Consider the following 16,969-nt stretch of genomic DNA (forward strand, 5'->3'; position numbering starts at 1 on the left):
AGAGGCAGGAGAAACAAAAAGAGCAAGAAGGGAGGAATCGGGGGAGACAGAAGATGGGGTGGTAGAGCCAAGGGAGTGGGAGTGTGGGGGATGATGAGGGGAGGGGGCATGTGGGTAGAGGGCTTCGGGGCTTGGGTGGGGGGGGGGGGGGGGGGGGTGGTAGAGTGCTGGTTACAACATGTGGCACGTGGAGACGGCGAGAAGAGAGGAAGTAGACAGCGGACATTTTGAAAGGAGCGAGGGCAGGCCCAGACAAAACAGGGTCAGGCCCACAGGCCAAGTACAGCTGACCCCCTATTAGGATAGCTACATGGAACGTGAGAGGCCTCAATGGGCCGGTTAAAAGATCCAGAGTCCTCGCCCATTTCAAAAGCCTGAGAGTGGGCGTTGCCTTCTTTCAAGAGACGCACCTATGAGAGAAAGACCGATTGTGGATAAGGAAAGGCTGGGTGGGACAAACGTTTCATGTATGCTTCAACACTAGGGCAAAAGAGGTAACTATAGGGGTGGTCAACAGGATGGTAATGTTCATGGCAACGAATACAGCAACAGACTCGGGGGGGGGGGGGGGGGGTGATCAGTTATGGTCAGTGGCACCCTGGAAAGGGCCCTGGTAGTTCTGGTTTTATGGAGCATATGGGTGGGGGTGGTTCCATGCAGATTTAATCACCTGGGGTGGGGGGGGGGGGAAGAAGAATTCCCCTTTTTCCCCACATGCACAAGGCCTACTCTCATATTCACAGTAAGTTCATTGCAATGTTAATGTAAGCCTACTTGTGACAATAATAAAGATTATTATAGACATTTTCATCATAGGGAAAATGATGCTTCCAGGGGTAGTAAGGGCGGAATACCGCAATCGTAATCTCCGACCACGCGCTGCACTACGTGGATGTGAGGTTGGAGAAGGGCCAGACCCAATGCCCCCCCCCCCCCCCCCCCCCCCCCAACCCATGGAGGCTGCAAACAGCTCTCCTCGCTGATAGAGTTCTGCACAAAAATATCCCAAACCATTGACAGTTGCGTAACCTGCAACCAGAACGGGGAGGTATCGCCCTCCACATTCTGGCAGGCACTGAAGGCAGTGATCAGGGGGCCTATTAGGGATAAGAAGCACCGGATAACCAGGCAGCGGCTGATCGACTCAATATTGGAGGTGGATCGGCAGTACTCCACCAACCGTTGAACTCTTGGTGGAGAGGAAATAGCTGCAAATGGAATTTGACCTACTCTCCACTGGGAAAGCAGTCCACCAGCTCTGCCAGTCACTGGGCCTTTTGCAAACATGGAGACGAGGCCAGCTGCATGCTGGCACCCTGACTAATAAAGCAGCCTACTGCGAAAGAAATGGTGCAAGTCAGGGACAAGAATGATATGGTGGTTGAGGCCCCGAACGAGGTTAATGAGGCCGTTGCAATCTGTTACCGAGTCCTGTACACTGCCCTGTCCCCAGAGGGGGGACTCGGAGATGAAGCAATTCGTTGACGGGTTGGAAATACCAGTGGTGGGGGAAGGTAAGAAACGGGCTGGAAGCACCGCTATGATGCGATGAGATCATGGAAGGTATTAATTCCATGCAGTCAGGGAAGGCGCTGGGGCTAGATGTGTTCCCCGTAGACTTTTACAAGAAATTTGCAACACGCTAGACCCACATCTGCGGGAGATGTTCAACGATTCACTGTCGAAGGGGACCTTGCCGTCCACACTGGCACAGGCCTCGATCTCACTGATCCCCAAAAAATACAAGGAACTGGCAGAGTGTGGGTCATACAGCCCCATCTCTTTTAAACACTGATGCTAAAGTCTTGGTGAAAGCACTGGTGAGACCCCTGGAGAGTTATCCACCAAAAGTGATGGTGGAAGATCAGACCGGGTTTGTCAAGGACAGACCGCTAACAGCAAACATCAGACGCCTGTTGAATGTAATAATGACTCCATTTGGAAGGAGACACCAGAAGTGATAGTCTCCCTGGATGCTGAGAAAGCCTTTGATCGCGTAGCATGGAGGTGGTCAAACGGTTTGGGTTTGGAGCAGGGTTCACCACGTGTGGTAGAACACCTGTATAGTGCGTCTACGGCGAGGGAGCGGACGAACGGCACCAGTTCAATACTGTCAGCTGCATGGGGAACCGTGTGTACATTGGCAGTTGAGCCACTGGCAATCGTCCTTAGATCGGTGGAATGGTTGACCGGAATTTAGAGGGGGCGGGGAGCACAGAGTTTCACTCTTATGCAGATGACCTGCTCCTCCACGTGTCGAAGCCACTGGCCAGCATGGGAAAATTAATGGAACTCCTTGAGAGTTCAATGCCTTCTCAGGTTACAAACTCAACCTGGGAAGAGTGAAATCTTGCCGGTGGGGACACATGGGGGAGAAGAAGACCTGGAGGAACTACCGTTGAAGATGACCCAAGCCACGTTCAGGTACTTGGGGATATAGGTAGCTCACAACTGGACGAGGCTCCACAAGTGGAACCTCTCCAGCCTGGTGGAGGAGGTGAAGAGAGACCTACGAAGATGGGACTCACTCCCGCTCTCATTAGCGGGAAGGATACAGATAATTAAAATGAATGTGCTGCCAGGTTCCTCTTCATATTCAGATCACTCCCGATCTACATCCCAATTCCTTCTTCACCAGGGTTCATAAGTTGGGGGGGAAAGTCCCTAGGGTTCAAAAAGGAAGAAAGGTGGGACGGGGTACAGGCAGGAAGAATGCGGGGGGGGGGGGGGGGGAATTGACAGGGAGAAAAGGGAGAACCGCCAGAGAGAAGGGAAATACACACACAACACAGTGGAGAGACAGGGAGGTTTCCTTATGCCTGCCAAGGACACACGTGATGTGATTGTTGTTCATGTTCTGTTTCTTTTTCTCATTTTATCTGTGTAGTGTAAATTTTGATAAGTCTAAAATTCCATAAAAATATATTTACAAAAAGAAAGTGAGTTTCCTGTTCAGCTCGTCAGCTTTTACTGTGTTCTGGAATTTTTAAAAAAGTACTTTTTATATTCGGTGCAAGTGGTGCTCTCAATATGTGGGTCATGCACCTGCAAATCCAAAGTAAATTTGTTTGAATATTCTTAAGAGCATTTTTACCAGATCTTACCAGCCTTGGTAAATCCCAACAGGTTTATTTTCAGGTAGCAGTCAGCTGTGAGAGACCCACCCATTAAGCGATGGTGTTTGTGAGTCGCAAGTGCAGTATGAAAGCAGCTATACTAATTTGGCTACTAAAGTGAGACTGGTGTTGATATCTCCCCTCCTGGCTCTGAAGGTTGTCCTTGAATGTGTTTGACTATTCTCAATCAAAGCCCTAATGGCACACATCCAGTGCATGATTATTGCTGGCATGAGATGGGATGGGGTAAACATTGATGTAGCACAGGGTGTTCTTGTGAAGTTGGGACTAAGGTACACTGTTGAAATGAAATGAAAATCGCTTATTGTCACGAGTAGACTTCAATGAAGTTACTGTGAAAAGCCCCTAGTCGCCACATTCCGGCGCCTGTCCGGGGAGGCTGGTGCAGTAAGTAACAGTGCAGTAAGATCACTACTCTGAATCCAAGTCCTTGGTGCTGACTGATGCTTAAATGGAAGGTGTTCTGCTCCCTGTGCATGCATCCTTCACCTCGATCACATGAAATCACCAACCAATATAAACTGATAGTGAAGTTAATGCATTAGACTGTATCTGGGAGTTTATATGGGGAAGATCTTCATGGGGTATAATTGTTTCTACATCTTTTTGGTTATTCCAAAATTTCAACCACACCCTTGCTTTGTCCCTAAGGTTCTCTCCTGATTTATGGGGCATAGTTTACTCCCGGTCACTGGGAGTTCTCTGGAGCTCATCCAAGTGGCTTCCAAGCATTCTTGATACGCACAATGTGCTGTCACAGAGCATGATTTAATATTTTACAATATACCTCTGTGCTGCATAACTTTGGCATAATATTAAAAGAACTGTGGTTAACCAAAAAACACCAGATCTTTGCCGGTTTTATGTTTGACATTACTCAGTTTTATTTCCAGTGAAGTACACTGCTGAGTACAACTGATGGTACTCATTATGTTCCCTTCTGCTTTAAAGGTACATAAAGATATTCTCTCTCTTACCCCATTTCTCTCAAAGCTACTGACTCCTAACTGAGATATATAGCTGTCCAGGAGCTGGCAGTCTCCAGGACCTTAACCAAGTGACTGACCTTTCTGTGAGCTTGTCCTGTATGTGAGCTTGCTTCCTGACAATGCACGTTTGGTCACAGCAGGCATTATGGCCTGCATTTTGTCCTTGCCTGAGATAGGCATAAACATTTCCAAATGTTGCTAAATAAAAACGGGGAAGCAGAAGCCCTAAATGTTCGTTTTCCTCCTTCTTAACCTGGGCTAATGAAGTGCTCCAATTGATTCCTTGATGGTGATCAGCATAGTACTGGGATTGAACCCGATACCTTCTGGTTCATGTGGCTGAATAACACACCAAATGTGCATTTGTTCACTAAACCATCTGGGAAGCTGGTCATATTCTCTTGAGGCTAAACTCTGTTGCATATTTTGTTTGGCACAAAGGCAGGGCAATCTCTAGACTACAGCTCTACTGTTGAAATCACAGTGCCGAAGCATTATGCATCACCTCCTGCTTTTTTTTCCATTGAAAAGCAGGACCAGTTTCTTTGTGGCTAAAGGCTTAGGGAGTTCTGCCCGGCTAGACGAAGTATTCACCAAACTAGACGACTGTTTGTTTTTCATAGGAACCAAACTTTGGCTGAATCTTACTTTTAATATTAGCATGTTCAGTAATAGAACACATTACGTCTTGTAGTTTCTGCCCATTAGGGAATAACTAGGTAAAATTGAGGGATGTGATTGAAAGCAGTTGACGTTCTGCATACTGCCTTGCATTCAGCATCAAAAGATACATCTATTTAAAAACGGCTGTTGTTGAGGAATTTTCTTTCCATTTTTATCTGGTCTGGGCTGATTTACCGCAGAAAATGTACTTGTTGCACTGACTAAGAACAAACAATTATACTTTGAATCGCCTTAGTTTTAAACTAAAAATCCATGTTCCATTGATTGGCACACTGTAGAATTAAAATTGCAACAACAAAGATTACTGTTTATTTTGGAGTAATACACATTAGCATAAGTTTTTGCTGGTCTTAAATTAGGAAAGGAAAACTGGAAATGTGCAGCAAGTCTGTACATCTGAAAGGAGAAAAGCACAGATTGATGTCTGTGGTGCAGACCATTTTGTGGTATCGTAAATGTAAGAACTGCAAGGGTTAAGGAAATGTATGACTCAACCACTAGAGGGAGCTAGATGTACAAGTATATAAGACATTGATGCTAAGCCTTATGGGTGAGCGGTTGAGAAGGTTAGAGAGCAGACTGAAGGAAAGATGGTGTGAGTGAGAGCAGATCATAGTTAATGTTACAGTGTAGAGATTAGTGGTAGATGAGTGTAGATTATCTGTTTATTATCAACTGTATTTTATTTAGGAGTACATGTCGAAACCAAATTAGTGTCAATAAATTTATAGCTTTGTTCAAGTTAAATTTTGTGGTCTTTGTGAACACTACGCAAACCATCCTGAATTTAGCAACACAAAAAACACCACACATTTGACTTTGCTGTGCATTTCCAGCAATATCTGTTTTAGTTTCAGGTTCTGGAATTTGTAGCGGATTTTTCCCTTGGATTTAGAGTATTGTGGGATACTCTTGCCTCGGGAGGAGCAAGGAGCAGTGAACATGAACCTTTCTGTAGCGTTAGCCATAATAAAATAAGTTCAGAAGCAAAAATAACAATTTTCGCATCTATAGAACTTTATATGTTCAAAATGTCCCAGCTACAATTAATTATTTTGAACAGCAGTCCCTTAATGTAGGCAAAGGAGACGAGATGGGTGTGAAAATGGTATTTCGGTTCCAAAAAAAAAACACATTTCAGTCCTTCAATTTCTGGACACTTGTTCCATTCTATTTTTTACGTTCATGGAGTCCTTTTGGTGATTCCGTACATGCCAAAGGAAATCTAAAGGTATCATGTCAAAGCAGATTGATTTAGACCACATCCCACATGTCAGTTCATTTATTCTAAGACAGTCACACTTTGCAAGTTGCTTTATTGAAATGTTACTTGAAAAGTTTTGGATATTGGATTAAGCACCTTTTATTGTTTTCCAGGATCGAAAACTATTAGCTGCGGCTCAACAAATGCTTCAGGATAGTAAAACAAAAATAGAAGTTATCAGGATGCAAATTCTTAAATCTACACAGACTAGTGAAACAGCCTTTGACAATTCAGATGGAATAGGTAAGGCCTATAATTAGCATATGAAAAATCTATTCTGCACCATTGTTACAAATAGGCTTTACAAGTTATGAAAATATAGTAATATCGATGTGCTCTCATGCAAGATTTAGTCCTAGTTGCACACTGATGCATCTAAATCTCTGATGTAACAGTTCTTTGTTGTTCCCTCTAATATAGATTTATGTAATTTGTCCCTTGTAATGGCGTTCTATCCATATGTCTTCGCAAAACAAAAATTGTTATCAGGACTTTGATTTAATTACTGATGCTTAGATCGGTATTGCCGATGCAGTGTCGCTGCCTGTTCCTCGTTAAACACAAAAATGTGCAGCTATCTAATGATTTTTTTAAAAATTCATTTATGGGATGTGGGCAACGCTGGTTCGGCCAGCATTTATTGCCCATCCTTAGTTGTCCTTCAGAAGATGGTGGTGAGTTGCCTTCTTGAAGCGCTGCAGTCCAGAGGTGTATGTATACCCACTGTGCTATTAGGGAGGGAGTTCTAGGATGTTGCCCCAGCAACAGTGAAGGAACGGCAATATATTTCCAAGTCAGGTGGTGAGTGTCTTGGAGGGTAACCTCCAGGCGGTGGGATTTCCGACTATCTGCTGCTATTGGCCTTCTAGATGGTAATAGTCGTGAGCTGTCGGAGGAACCTTGGTGAGTTACTGCAGTGCATCTTGTACACGGGTGGTACACACCCGTGGTACACGCGGCTGCCACCGTTCGTCGGTGGAGGAGGGTTTCAATGTTTGTGGAAGGGAGAGCAATCAAGCAGGCTGCTTTGTAGGGGAGCGAGTGGATGGAGTAACGATCAAGTGGGCTGCTGCTTCTTGGATGGTGTCATGCTTCGAGTGTTCTTTGAACTGCATTCAACCAGGCAAGTGGAGAATATTCCATCACACTCCTGACTTGTGCCTTGTAGATGGTGGACAGACGTTGGGGAGTCAGGAGGTAAGTTATTTGCTGTAGGATTCCTACCCTTTGTCCTGTGCTGGTAGCCACAGTATTAATATGGCTAGTCCAGTTCAGTTTCTGACCAATGGTAACCCCCAGGATCTTGATTGCGGAGGATTGAGCAATGGTGATGCCATTGAATGCCTCACTTGTAGGAGATGGTCATTGCTTGACACTTGTGTGGCGCGAATATAACTTTCCACTTGTCAGCCCAAATCTTTTTGGACACTAAGGGCAATGTAGCATGGCCAGTAAACCTAACCTGTGCATATTTGGACTGAGGGAGGAAACCGGAGCACCCAGAGGAACCCCACGCAGACACTGGGATAACGTGCAGACTCTGCCCAGACAGTGATCCAAGCGGGAATCGAACCTGGGACCCTGGAGCTGTGAAGCAACAGTGCTAACTACTGTGCTGACCACTATCATTCACTGCTGGATGTAGCAGGACTGCAGACCTTGGATCTAATGCTTTCATTGTGCAATCACTTAGCCCTCTCAATTACTTGCTGCTTGTGCTGTTTGGCACATAAGTAGGTGAATTGGCCATGCTAAATTGCCCAAATGTTAGGTGGGGTTATGGGGCTAGGAGTGGGGGATTGGGGGAGGTAGGGTGCTCTATGGGAGCAAAGGCCGGTACAGACTCGATGGGCCGAATGGCTTCCTCCTGCACTGTCGGGATTCTATGATTCTCGTCCTGTTTTGCACCTTCACCAGGTTGACACCTCAATTTTCAGTATGTGTGACATTGCTCCTGGCATGTTCTCCTGCACTCTTCATTGAACCAGGGTTGATCCCCTGGCTTACTAATAATGGTAGAGTGGGGGATATGCCAAACCATTAGGTTGCACATTGTGGTTGAATACAATTCTGCTGCTGATGGCCCACAGCGCCTCATGGATGCCCAGAGAGTTGCTAGATCTGTTCGAAGTCTATCTCATTTAGCACAGTGGTCGTGCCACACAATACGATGGAAGGTATCCTCAATGTGAAGACGGGACTTTGTCTCCACAAGGACTGTACGGTGGTCACTTCTACCAATTCCGTCAGGGGCAGATGTGTCTGCAGCAGGCAGATTGGTGAGGATGAGGTCAAGTATGTTTTTCCCTCTTGTTGGTTCCCTCACTACCTGCAAGGGTGGCAACGTAACACAGTGGCTAGCACTGTTGCTTCACAGTGCCACGGTTCCAGACTTGATTCCTGGGTCTGTGCGGAGTCTGCACATTCTCACTGTGTCTGCATAGAACACAGAACAGTACAGCACAGAACAGGCCCTTCGGCCCTCGATGTTGTGCCGAGCAATGATCACCCTACTCAAACCCACGTATCCACCCTATACCCGTAACCCAACAACCCCCCTTAACCTTACTTTTAAGGACACTACGGGCAATTTGGCATGGCCAATCTACCTAACCCGCACATCTTTGGACTGTGGGAGGAAACCGGAGCACCGGAGGAAACCCACTCGCACACTGGGAGGACGTGCAGACTCCACACAGACAGTGACCCAGCCGGGAATCGAACCTGGGACCCTGGAGCTGTGAAGCATTTATGCTAACCACCATGCCCCCGTGCTGCATGAGTTTCCTCCAGATGCTTCGGTTTCCTCCCACAGGTCCCGAAAGACGTGTTGTTAGGTAATTTGGACATTCTGAATTTTCCCTCCTTGTACCCGAACATGCGCCGCAATGTGGCGACGAGGGGATTTTCACAGTAATTTTATTGCAGTATTAATGTATGCCTACTTGTGACGATAAAGATTATTAATTTTTAAAATAAATTTAGAGTATCCAATTCATTTTTTCAATTAAGGGGCAATTTAGCGTGGCCAGTCCACCTAGCCTGCACATCTTTGGGTTGTGAGACCGAAACCCCCACAAACACGGGGAGAATGTGAAAACTCCACACGGGCAGTGACCCAGGGCGGGGATCGGACATGGGACCTCGGCACCACGAGACAGTAGTGCTAATCACTGCGCCACCGTAGTATTATTATGGCGTCTGGGATATTGTCTGTAAGATATGATTCCATGAGTATGACTATTTCAGGTTGTTGCTTAGCTAGTCTGTGAGTCAGCTCTCCCAACGTTGGAGCAAGCCCCCAGATGTTAGTGAGGAGGACTTTGCAGAGTTGACAGGGCTGGGTTTGCCATTGTCGGTGCCAGGTAGTCCGTCCGGTTTCATCCCTTTTTTGTGTTTTCGTAGCAGTTGAATACCACTGAGTGTTTTGCTAGGCCATTTCAGAGGGCATTTAAGAGCCAACCACACTGCTGTGGGTCTGGAGTCACATGTCACATCCATACCAGACCAGGTAAGGATGGCAGATTTCCTCCTTAAAGGAGATTAGTGAACCAGATAGGTTTTTACAACAATCGACAATGATTTCATGGTAATCATTAGACTTTTATTTCCTTCAGTTTAAATTCTGTCACCCGCTGTGGTGGGATTTGAACCTGGGTCCCCAGGTCATTATCCTGGGTCTCTGGATTACAGGTCCAGCGATAATACCACTAAGCCACCACCTCCCCTGATTAGCTCAAATTCCTGGGAAACTTTTTAAAATATGAAATAAAGGACTAAAGGCCAGCTGGTTTATTGAGTCTGTCGGATAGTGTCATAATGTGACTGCTACACACCATCGTCCAGCCTCTCTCTTCTCCTAGTACTGCTTCTCAACCCCCAGAGGCAAAAGATTTTGGGTCAATTTTGGGGGAAGAAAAAACTCTTGAAAATTTCTCTGCAATCCCAAAAGTATTTCAAACACGTCCCAGGTGACCACAATGATGGGGCGATATCCCCAATACCTTACAAATCCTGCGGTTATGTTGGCCACACTCAGGAGTTCCTCCAGTACCTGTAGTCAGATTGCAGTCACTGCAGAACCACCACCTTGTTCCGAGGGTTGATGTTTCTCTGTAAAGAAGTATTTCTTATCATCTAAAATAATTATGTGCTTGTGTGATGTTCCTGGTTGACCCTTATTGTCCTGTTTGAATATCTTACCAGATTGATTTTTAATTTGTTAAATAATGAAAGATTAGATTCACTCAAAGCCGCTTGAAATTTGATTTTCGCTCCTGTTATTGGGGAAACAGGAGTGTCCTTAAACTAGAATCTCTGAATCTTTTCTATGGCTACTGTATTGCCCAGTATATGGCAGGGTTAAAACTGAATTAAAACACTGTAGATGAGGCCTGACCAAGGCTTTGTAAAGGGGCAGATTAGTATTTCTTGTTTTTTATATAATCATTCGGACAACACATCTGAACATTGTTTGCTTTTGTACGAGGCTCACAACACTAGTCATGGACCTGAAATGAATCATATACTAAGACTCAAGACCTCTGCCTTCCAGCTTTGAGCAGGCGATTCATCAGGATTTGCAACTGCTTGCTGTTGCTTCTATTGAAGTTTGTAATACTTCGTAAACAGCCTCACCGCGCCCCACACCGTCAACCCTAATTGCATTTGTACGTGACTGTAGTCTATTTTTCTTATGCACTTTCAAGTAAACGGGGCTGGATTCTCTAAAAATAGAGCTATGTCCCCTCGCCGGCATAAAAACACTGGTGTTTCACGCCAGACTTTCAACTATCTGCAGGGAACTGGTTGGGACCCAGAGTGCTTCTCGTAGCTTAAGCTGCGGATATGGGCCCCAGCACTTCCCGTTCCGAGTCCGCGTATGCGCACGGCGGCGGCCTGCAGCGGCCGTGCTGAGCGTGATGACGGACCTGGACCAAGAAACAAGGTTGCAACGATCTGCCCCGTGCCACTCCATCTAAACCGTCCGATCGCCGCCCCGGCCACCGATAAGGCGCCCCTTCCCCCCCCAACCAGGGCGGCCGCAGACAGAGTCCTGACTGGCCAGCAATGGTTAGAACCACGCCATCGGGAATTCGGCCAGTCAGGACCGGAGCATCGCTGGGAGAGCCTATGGCATTGGCCCCCCCAGCCGCCCCACGTAAATCGCGCGGGAGCGGCGTCGGGCCCGATTTGGACATAAAAGTGGATTCTCCGCCCCCGCTCCAAACGCGATTTCAGCACGGGGTGTCCAATTTCTAAGCATCGAAATGGAGAATGATGCAGCTATGCTATCAAAGTGCATTTGTTGTCATCTTTTCCTGCCCCCTCCTGGGTTCCAGAATGCAGGAATCACACCAAAGCAGCTTTCGCATTGCTGCCTGTGACTTACAATAGCCCAGAATCCATTCCATCTGCTTCTGACTTTCTACTTGCAATTGTCTTCACCTTTGTAGAATGACAAATTGTTGCTTATAAAAGGATATCAGGAGATAAAGATGCACTTGAGAAATCCTAATTATTTACATCATTTAGAATGTGTTGGTGTTTTTGAGAAAGGTAAACTGATTAAGATGAAAAACTGGGTCATTTTCATGCTTTGCCTGCCGAGTATTGAAATCATATTAATGAAGTTGGATCAATGATTTCAAAAGAAAATTGGATTTGGACTTGAGGTAATAAAGGGCAATGGGATAAAGCAGGGAAATGAGACTGACTGACTGGATTGCTCTACGTCGAGCTCGTAAGGGCTTTGGGCTGAATGCCCACTGAGCCGTAATGACTGTAGGGCAATGGGAACAGCATTTAAAATGTATTGAGACATGGCGACTATGCTGATAACTTGTTAAAAGGACATTTGGTCAGTATAGGATTCTCCATTCCAACAATCATGTCTAGTCAACACTGCCATGAACTCCAACCTACTAATACCCTGATTGAGATTGGTAAAACTTAAAAAAATAAAACTGAACTTTCTCCTGATCAGTTTTTAAAATACTAATCTTAATGACGCTGCATGTTATGATGGGTAAATTTATTGTGGTGCAGAACTGGATGGATATAGAAGGCCTCTAGTCTAGTCTCTGGTCTGCCTTGTGTTTGCTAATCTCAGTTGGAGGGGGAGTAAGAGTGCTGCACTTGGCCTTGGCCTGCCTGGGTTCAAGAAGTGGATTTGCGTCCCCTTGCCCCAGGTGAGGACACTGTTTGATGATGCTTCCTTTTGGTCAATTAGCTCACGGTTCAGATGGTCACACGAATGACCATTGAGGTGAGGGCACAGACACCCCGGCATGGATTCTCCATAGTGGATTCGTTTAGAAGTGTCAACTTATTTTTGATGACGTAGTAACATCCCTTTTCAAGCATTCATTTGGCATGGAATAATAAGCTCAGTTTTCTTTGGAGGGCCTACGTACAAAAAATACCCGTTGCAAAATGGTGTCTGCTTTTCAATGAAAGGTTTCTGTTCACGTAGAATTTAACTTGTCTATTGGGATGTGTTTGCGGGCATATTTATGAATCTTTGCCATGCTTAACGGCTGGCTCCTTTTTTTTATATTTTAGTTGTACAGTAACAGTCTGCACTATTATTTTTTTTATTTAAGCAACAAAGCCAGTGATGAGCCCCCTGGAGCTTAGGGTTGAAGAGCTCAGGCATCACTTCAGAATAGAATATGCAGTGGCAGAAGGAGCAAAGAACGTCATGCGACTTCTTGGATCTGGGAAGGTTCCTGATAAGAAAGCACTTTCAGAGGTAATTTGAAGAGTAATTTATGCATTGCATGTTTGTTACTGCAGATCTACGATACACTTGGTTAAGTATTTTCTCTTTTTTTTTTTCACCCAGGCACAAGCAAGATTTAATGAATCAAGTCAGAAGTTGGATCTTTTAAAATACTCGTTGGAGCAAAGATTGAGCGAGCTTCCAAAAAACCACCCAAAGAGCAGTATTATCAAAGACGAATTGTCAATGGTTTCATCACCAGCCCTCAGTCCACGTCACAGTGTGCTTTATCCCCAGAATCAGTATAGCACACTATCCAAACCTGCTGCATTAACAGGTGTGAAGTTAGAGTGTGTGTGTATTTGCGTTTTAAAAATAGACATCATTGGTAGTATCCTGTGATGATATCCTCTTGGATGAATAGAGGGTTGGGGGCCGTGGAGTTGGATAGATAATAGGGTGCCATATATCCAAAAGACGAATCCCAAGTTTCGGTAATAATCCAATGAAGTTTAACAAAATGGTTCCTTGTGTACATGTCATGAATGCATACTAATGTTTTGTACTTGCCATTTGCATTATACTTTTGATTTGCATAATCACAGTATCACAAAGCCATATTGACAAATAAGATGGTAGACCTTTCTGAGAGCTATGCAAACAAGAATGCAAATACATGATTGTCATCTCTCTTCTGCAGGCCCATCAGCTTACAGGAAACTAAAACCAATAATTTATGTATTTCTTATTTGAACAAATGGTTCAAATATGTTATTAAATTGGTTCCAGAATTGGTGCATCTCTAACTTGATTTTTATTGTGAACCCACCATCCACATGCATAGTTACTTACCACTCAGCCAAGCTCTTACCATTATTGTGAACATTCCCTTCCTTGGGTATTTTCCCCATCTTCCCAGTTGCTGTCATTAGAATCAAAGTACGTCACAGTCCAAAAAGGAAGGCTGTTACTCTGTACTTTCTCCATTGCCTTTTTGTAGTACCACGGAGTTTACCAACTTAGCAACCCATTTAATTATTCTCAAGTTCTCAGATACTTTACTTTTGTCCTACTGTGTGCCTGGCAATTTCTACAACTCACTCTTTAAATGGCTTTTGTTTTGATTCCGTCCTCCATGGTGCCACGATCAGTCAGGTCACAATCACCACCATTATGCGACTGTAAACCATGGCGCCTATGATACCTATACCTTTCTGAGTGGGGTGGTCATTGCTCGGCACAACATCGAGGGCCGAAGGGCCTGTTCTGTGCTGTACTGTTCTAACTGTTCTCGACTCTATCACCATCCTATCTCTACCATGGGCACCCTCAATGAAATTACCTCTGATTCCATTCCATCTTATCCAAACAGCCAACTCATGGTCCCAATGTTTTGTCGTTTTCACACACACTCACTTTGGTGTGCTCAAAGTCTCCCGTTTTTAAATGTTCTTCATTGTCACATTACACTTGAGTAAAATGATCAGCAAATATGGAGTCAGCTTCAAATTTACAAAAGTGACTCTCGAGATACCTCATTGGTGCCACGCTTGATTCTTTTATATTGCCATGCATCTGGCTGTATCTGATACCCAGGACCACAACTTCCTGGCTCCTCAGCATTGCATTTAAGGGGTACTCCAATGATGTGCTATGCGATCCCTCTAGGAAGTTCCTACATGAGGATCTAGCCAACAATTTCCCAGAAGTGCTAACTTGCACTGGACAATTGCGCTGGGTTGGGAACCATCCAACAGAAGCGATTTACTTCGGGTGATTCTGCCAGTTTTATCCTGATAGTTACTGTGAAAAAGTTAGAAGGACATTAAACACCCAGACCGAGCCTCGTGCGGGACACCCCGTGCACCAATGACTTACTAGCCCGACCACTGCAGCTGGGGATACGCTTCGCAGCTCCTGTCTCACCCAGCCCGAGTGAGGAAGGTTGGGCCAGACAGGCTTTGGAATTTCAACGAGGGTAAATTCATTCCAGAGTGGCAATCCACTGGAGATTGCCACTCTGAGAAGTTAGGGGCCTCGGTCTCCTTGACACAGAGTTCTTTCAGCCCAATGCTAGCAAGATCAGCCTGTTTCTTAGAGAATCTTGACATCATATCAGGTGCTGATTTTATTTTCCACTGCAGTCAGTTGTTTGCTTAAATTAAACCCAGTGGTGTACAATCAGTGTTGTTTATGACATTAATCTGATCTTCAAACTGCACATCAGCCGTACCAAAGCTACTTACTTCTAACTCCGAGAACATAACCTTCCTATGGTTCTACTGTATACTAATGTTGTTGAAATTTTCAACCCCATTTTTCATCAGCTTGACGATCCACTCCTCAAATGCTTTCCTTGGCCTTTTCTACACCACCCAAGCAAATTCCCAACTTATCTGCCCCATCTATCTTGTCCCTCACAACCATCGCTCCTGCTGGCCTGCACTTGCTGACCGCAAAATACCTAGTTCTACATGTGAACGATGAAGGGCAAGAAATGAGCAGCTGATCCATCAAGCCTGCCCCACACACCTTAATTTACAATATGTTCTCCTGCCAGCAATCATGTGATCCACCAGAGAAGACAAAAAAACTAAGGCCAATTTAGGAAGGGGAAATTCATGGAAAGTTTTTCTCTGGACCCCCTACGGCAATCAAAATCATTAAATGGAGAACCCTCAATGGTTATACTGTTTCTTTTTCCGCCCTCTTTCGTATGTCGTGATCTCTTCCTTTACTTGATCATGCAGCAAATCTGCACTCTCACATGTTCCATAGACCTTCTAGCTCCCATCTTCCTGACATATATAACCTAGTTCCTCCCTTGTGCCTGGTCCTTTTCTGAACTACTTAATTGAAATGATTCACGTGTACCCAGTCTACATCTTTCATTTATTTAAGTACTTGCATCAGATCCGCATGGATTCTATAATTCTTTAAAATAAGTAGCGGCAGCCTTTTGCACCTGTCTGGCTTTACGACTGGTACTTTACAAATCTGAAGGTTCCAAAACTTAACACCATATTCCAAGTAAGGCCTAACTAGTCTTGGCAGTGCATCTTAATATTTTTGCTTTGGTTATTGCTTCACCACACTGGTCATGGGCCTTAGGCATTTAAGTACAAGAACACGAAGAATCCTCTTTGTTCCTGACAAGTTTGAATTATTTACACTGTACAATACATTTGTCCATCTTGTCGACATGCACTATATTGCCATTACCAAATTCGGGCCTAGTCTCCCGTGACATCAAAGTTTGTTTGGAGGGCAGCACGGTGGCTCAGTAGGTTAGCACTGCAGTCTCACGGCGCTGAGGTCCCAGGTTCGATCCCGGCTCTGGGTCACTGTCCGTGTGGAGTTTGCACATTCTCCCTGTGTTTGCGTGGGTTTCGCCCCCACAACCCAAAGATGTGCAAGGTAGGTGGATTGAACACGCTAAATTGCCCCTTAATTGGAAAAAATTTATTGGGTACTCTAAATTTATTTTTAAAAAAGTTTGTTTGGATAGTTTATTCTCATTTGCCATCCTAATTCCAGTTCAGATTTTCAAATCACAGGCTTGTGAATTGTTGCCTCAAAACCTGCATCCACATCATTAATGAAGGTAGCAAAAAGCAATGATCCAAACATTGACCTCTGCAAGACACCACTGGAACCAAGCAGATCCAAGCTATCTATAATTACGTTCTGCCCTCTGGAACGTAGCCAGTTCTTAATCCACTGTAACAGTTTTCCATAATTCCACAAGCTTTCATCATATTGTGAGGTACATTATCAAAGGTTTTCTGAAATTCTTAAGTGTGCAATGTATATTGTCCTCCCTACCCTTGACTTTCTCCAGCACCTGGTTTAGCACACTGGGCTAAATCGCTGGCTTTTAAAGCAGGCCAGCAGCACGGCTCGATTCCCGTACCAGCCTCCCCGGACAGGCGCTGGAATGTGGCGACTAGGGGCTTTTCACAGTAACTTCATTGAAGCCTACTCGTGACAAGAAGCGATTTTCATTTCATTTTTTTCATTTCCCCTTGTTTGTCCACACCTCTAACTTTCTTCAGTCTTTGGTCCCAACTTTCAAGCGATTGGTGTGCTTCTGTGTGTCATCCCCGTTGATTCTATTTCATTCCCTCTTCCTCTGCTCTGCAAACAGAGCTTTTTGTTCTGTAACTTGCTG

General features: G+C 45.0%; 1 protein-coding gene across 3 annotated transcripts in view; it reads left to right on the plus strand.

Moving 5' to 3' along the window:
* The window catches only part of zgc:153916 (serine/threonine-protein kinase N2), a 138,654-nt gene that overhangs the window by 79,000 nt on the left and 42,685 nt on the right, over nt 1–16,969 (plus strand). For all 3 annotated transcript variants that reach the window (XM_038793776.1, XM_038793777.1, XM_038793778.1), the window contains 3 exons: nt 6,188–6,317; nt 12,680–12,828; nt 12,922–13,135. In XM_038793776.1, coding sequence (XP_038649704.1) covers nt 6,188–6,317; nt 12,680–12,828; nt 12,922–13,135 — 493 coding nt within the window. The remainder of the gene's footprint in view (nt 1–6,187; nt 6,318–12,679; nt 12,829–12,921; nt 13,136–16,969) is intronic.

The sequence above is a fragment of the Scyliorhinus canicula genome, chromosome 4, assembly GCF_902713615.1.
Source record: "Scyliorhinus canicula chromosome 4, sScyCan1.1, whole genome shotgun sequence".
NCBI classification, from domain to species: domain Eukaryota; kingdom Metazoa; phylum Chordata; class Chondrichthyes; order Carcharhiniformes; family Scyliorhinidae; genus Scyliorhinus; species Scyliorhinus canicula.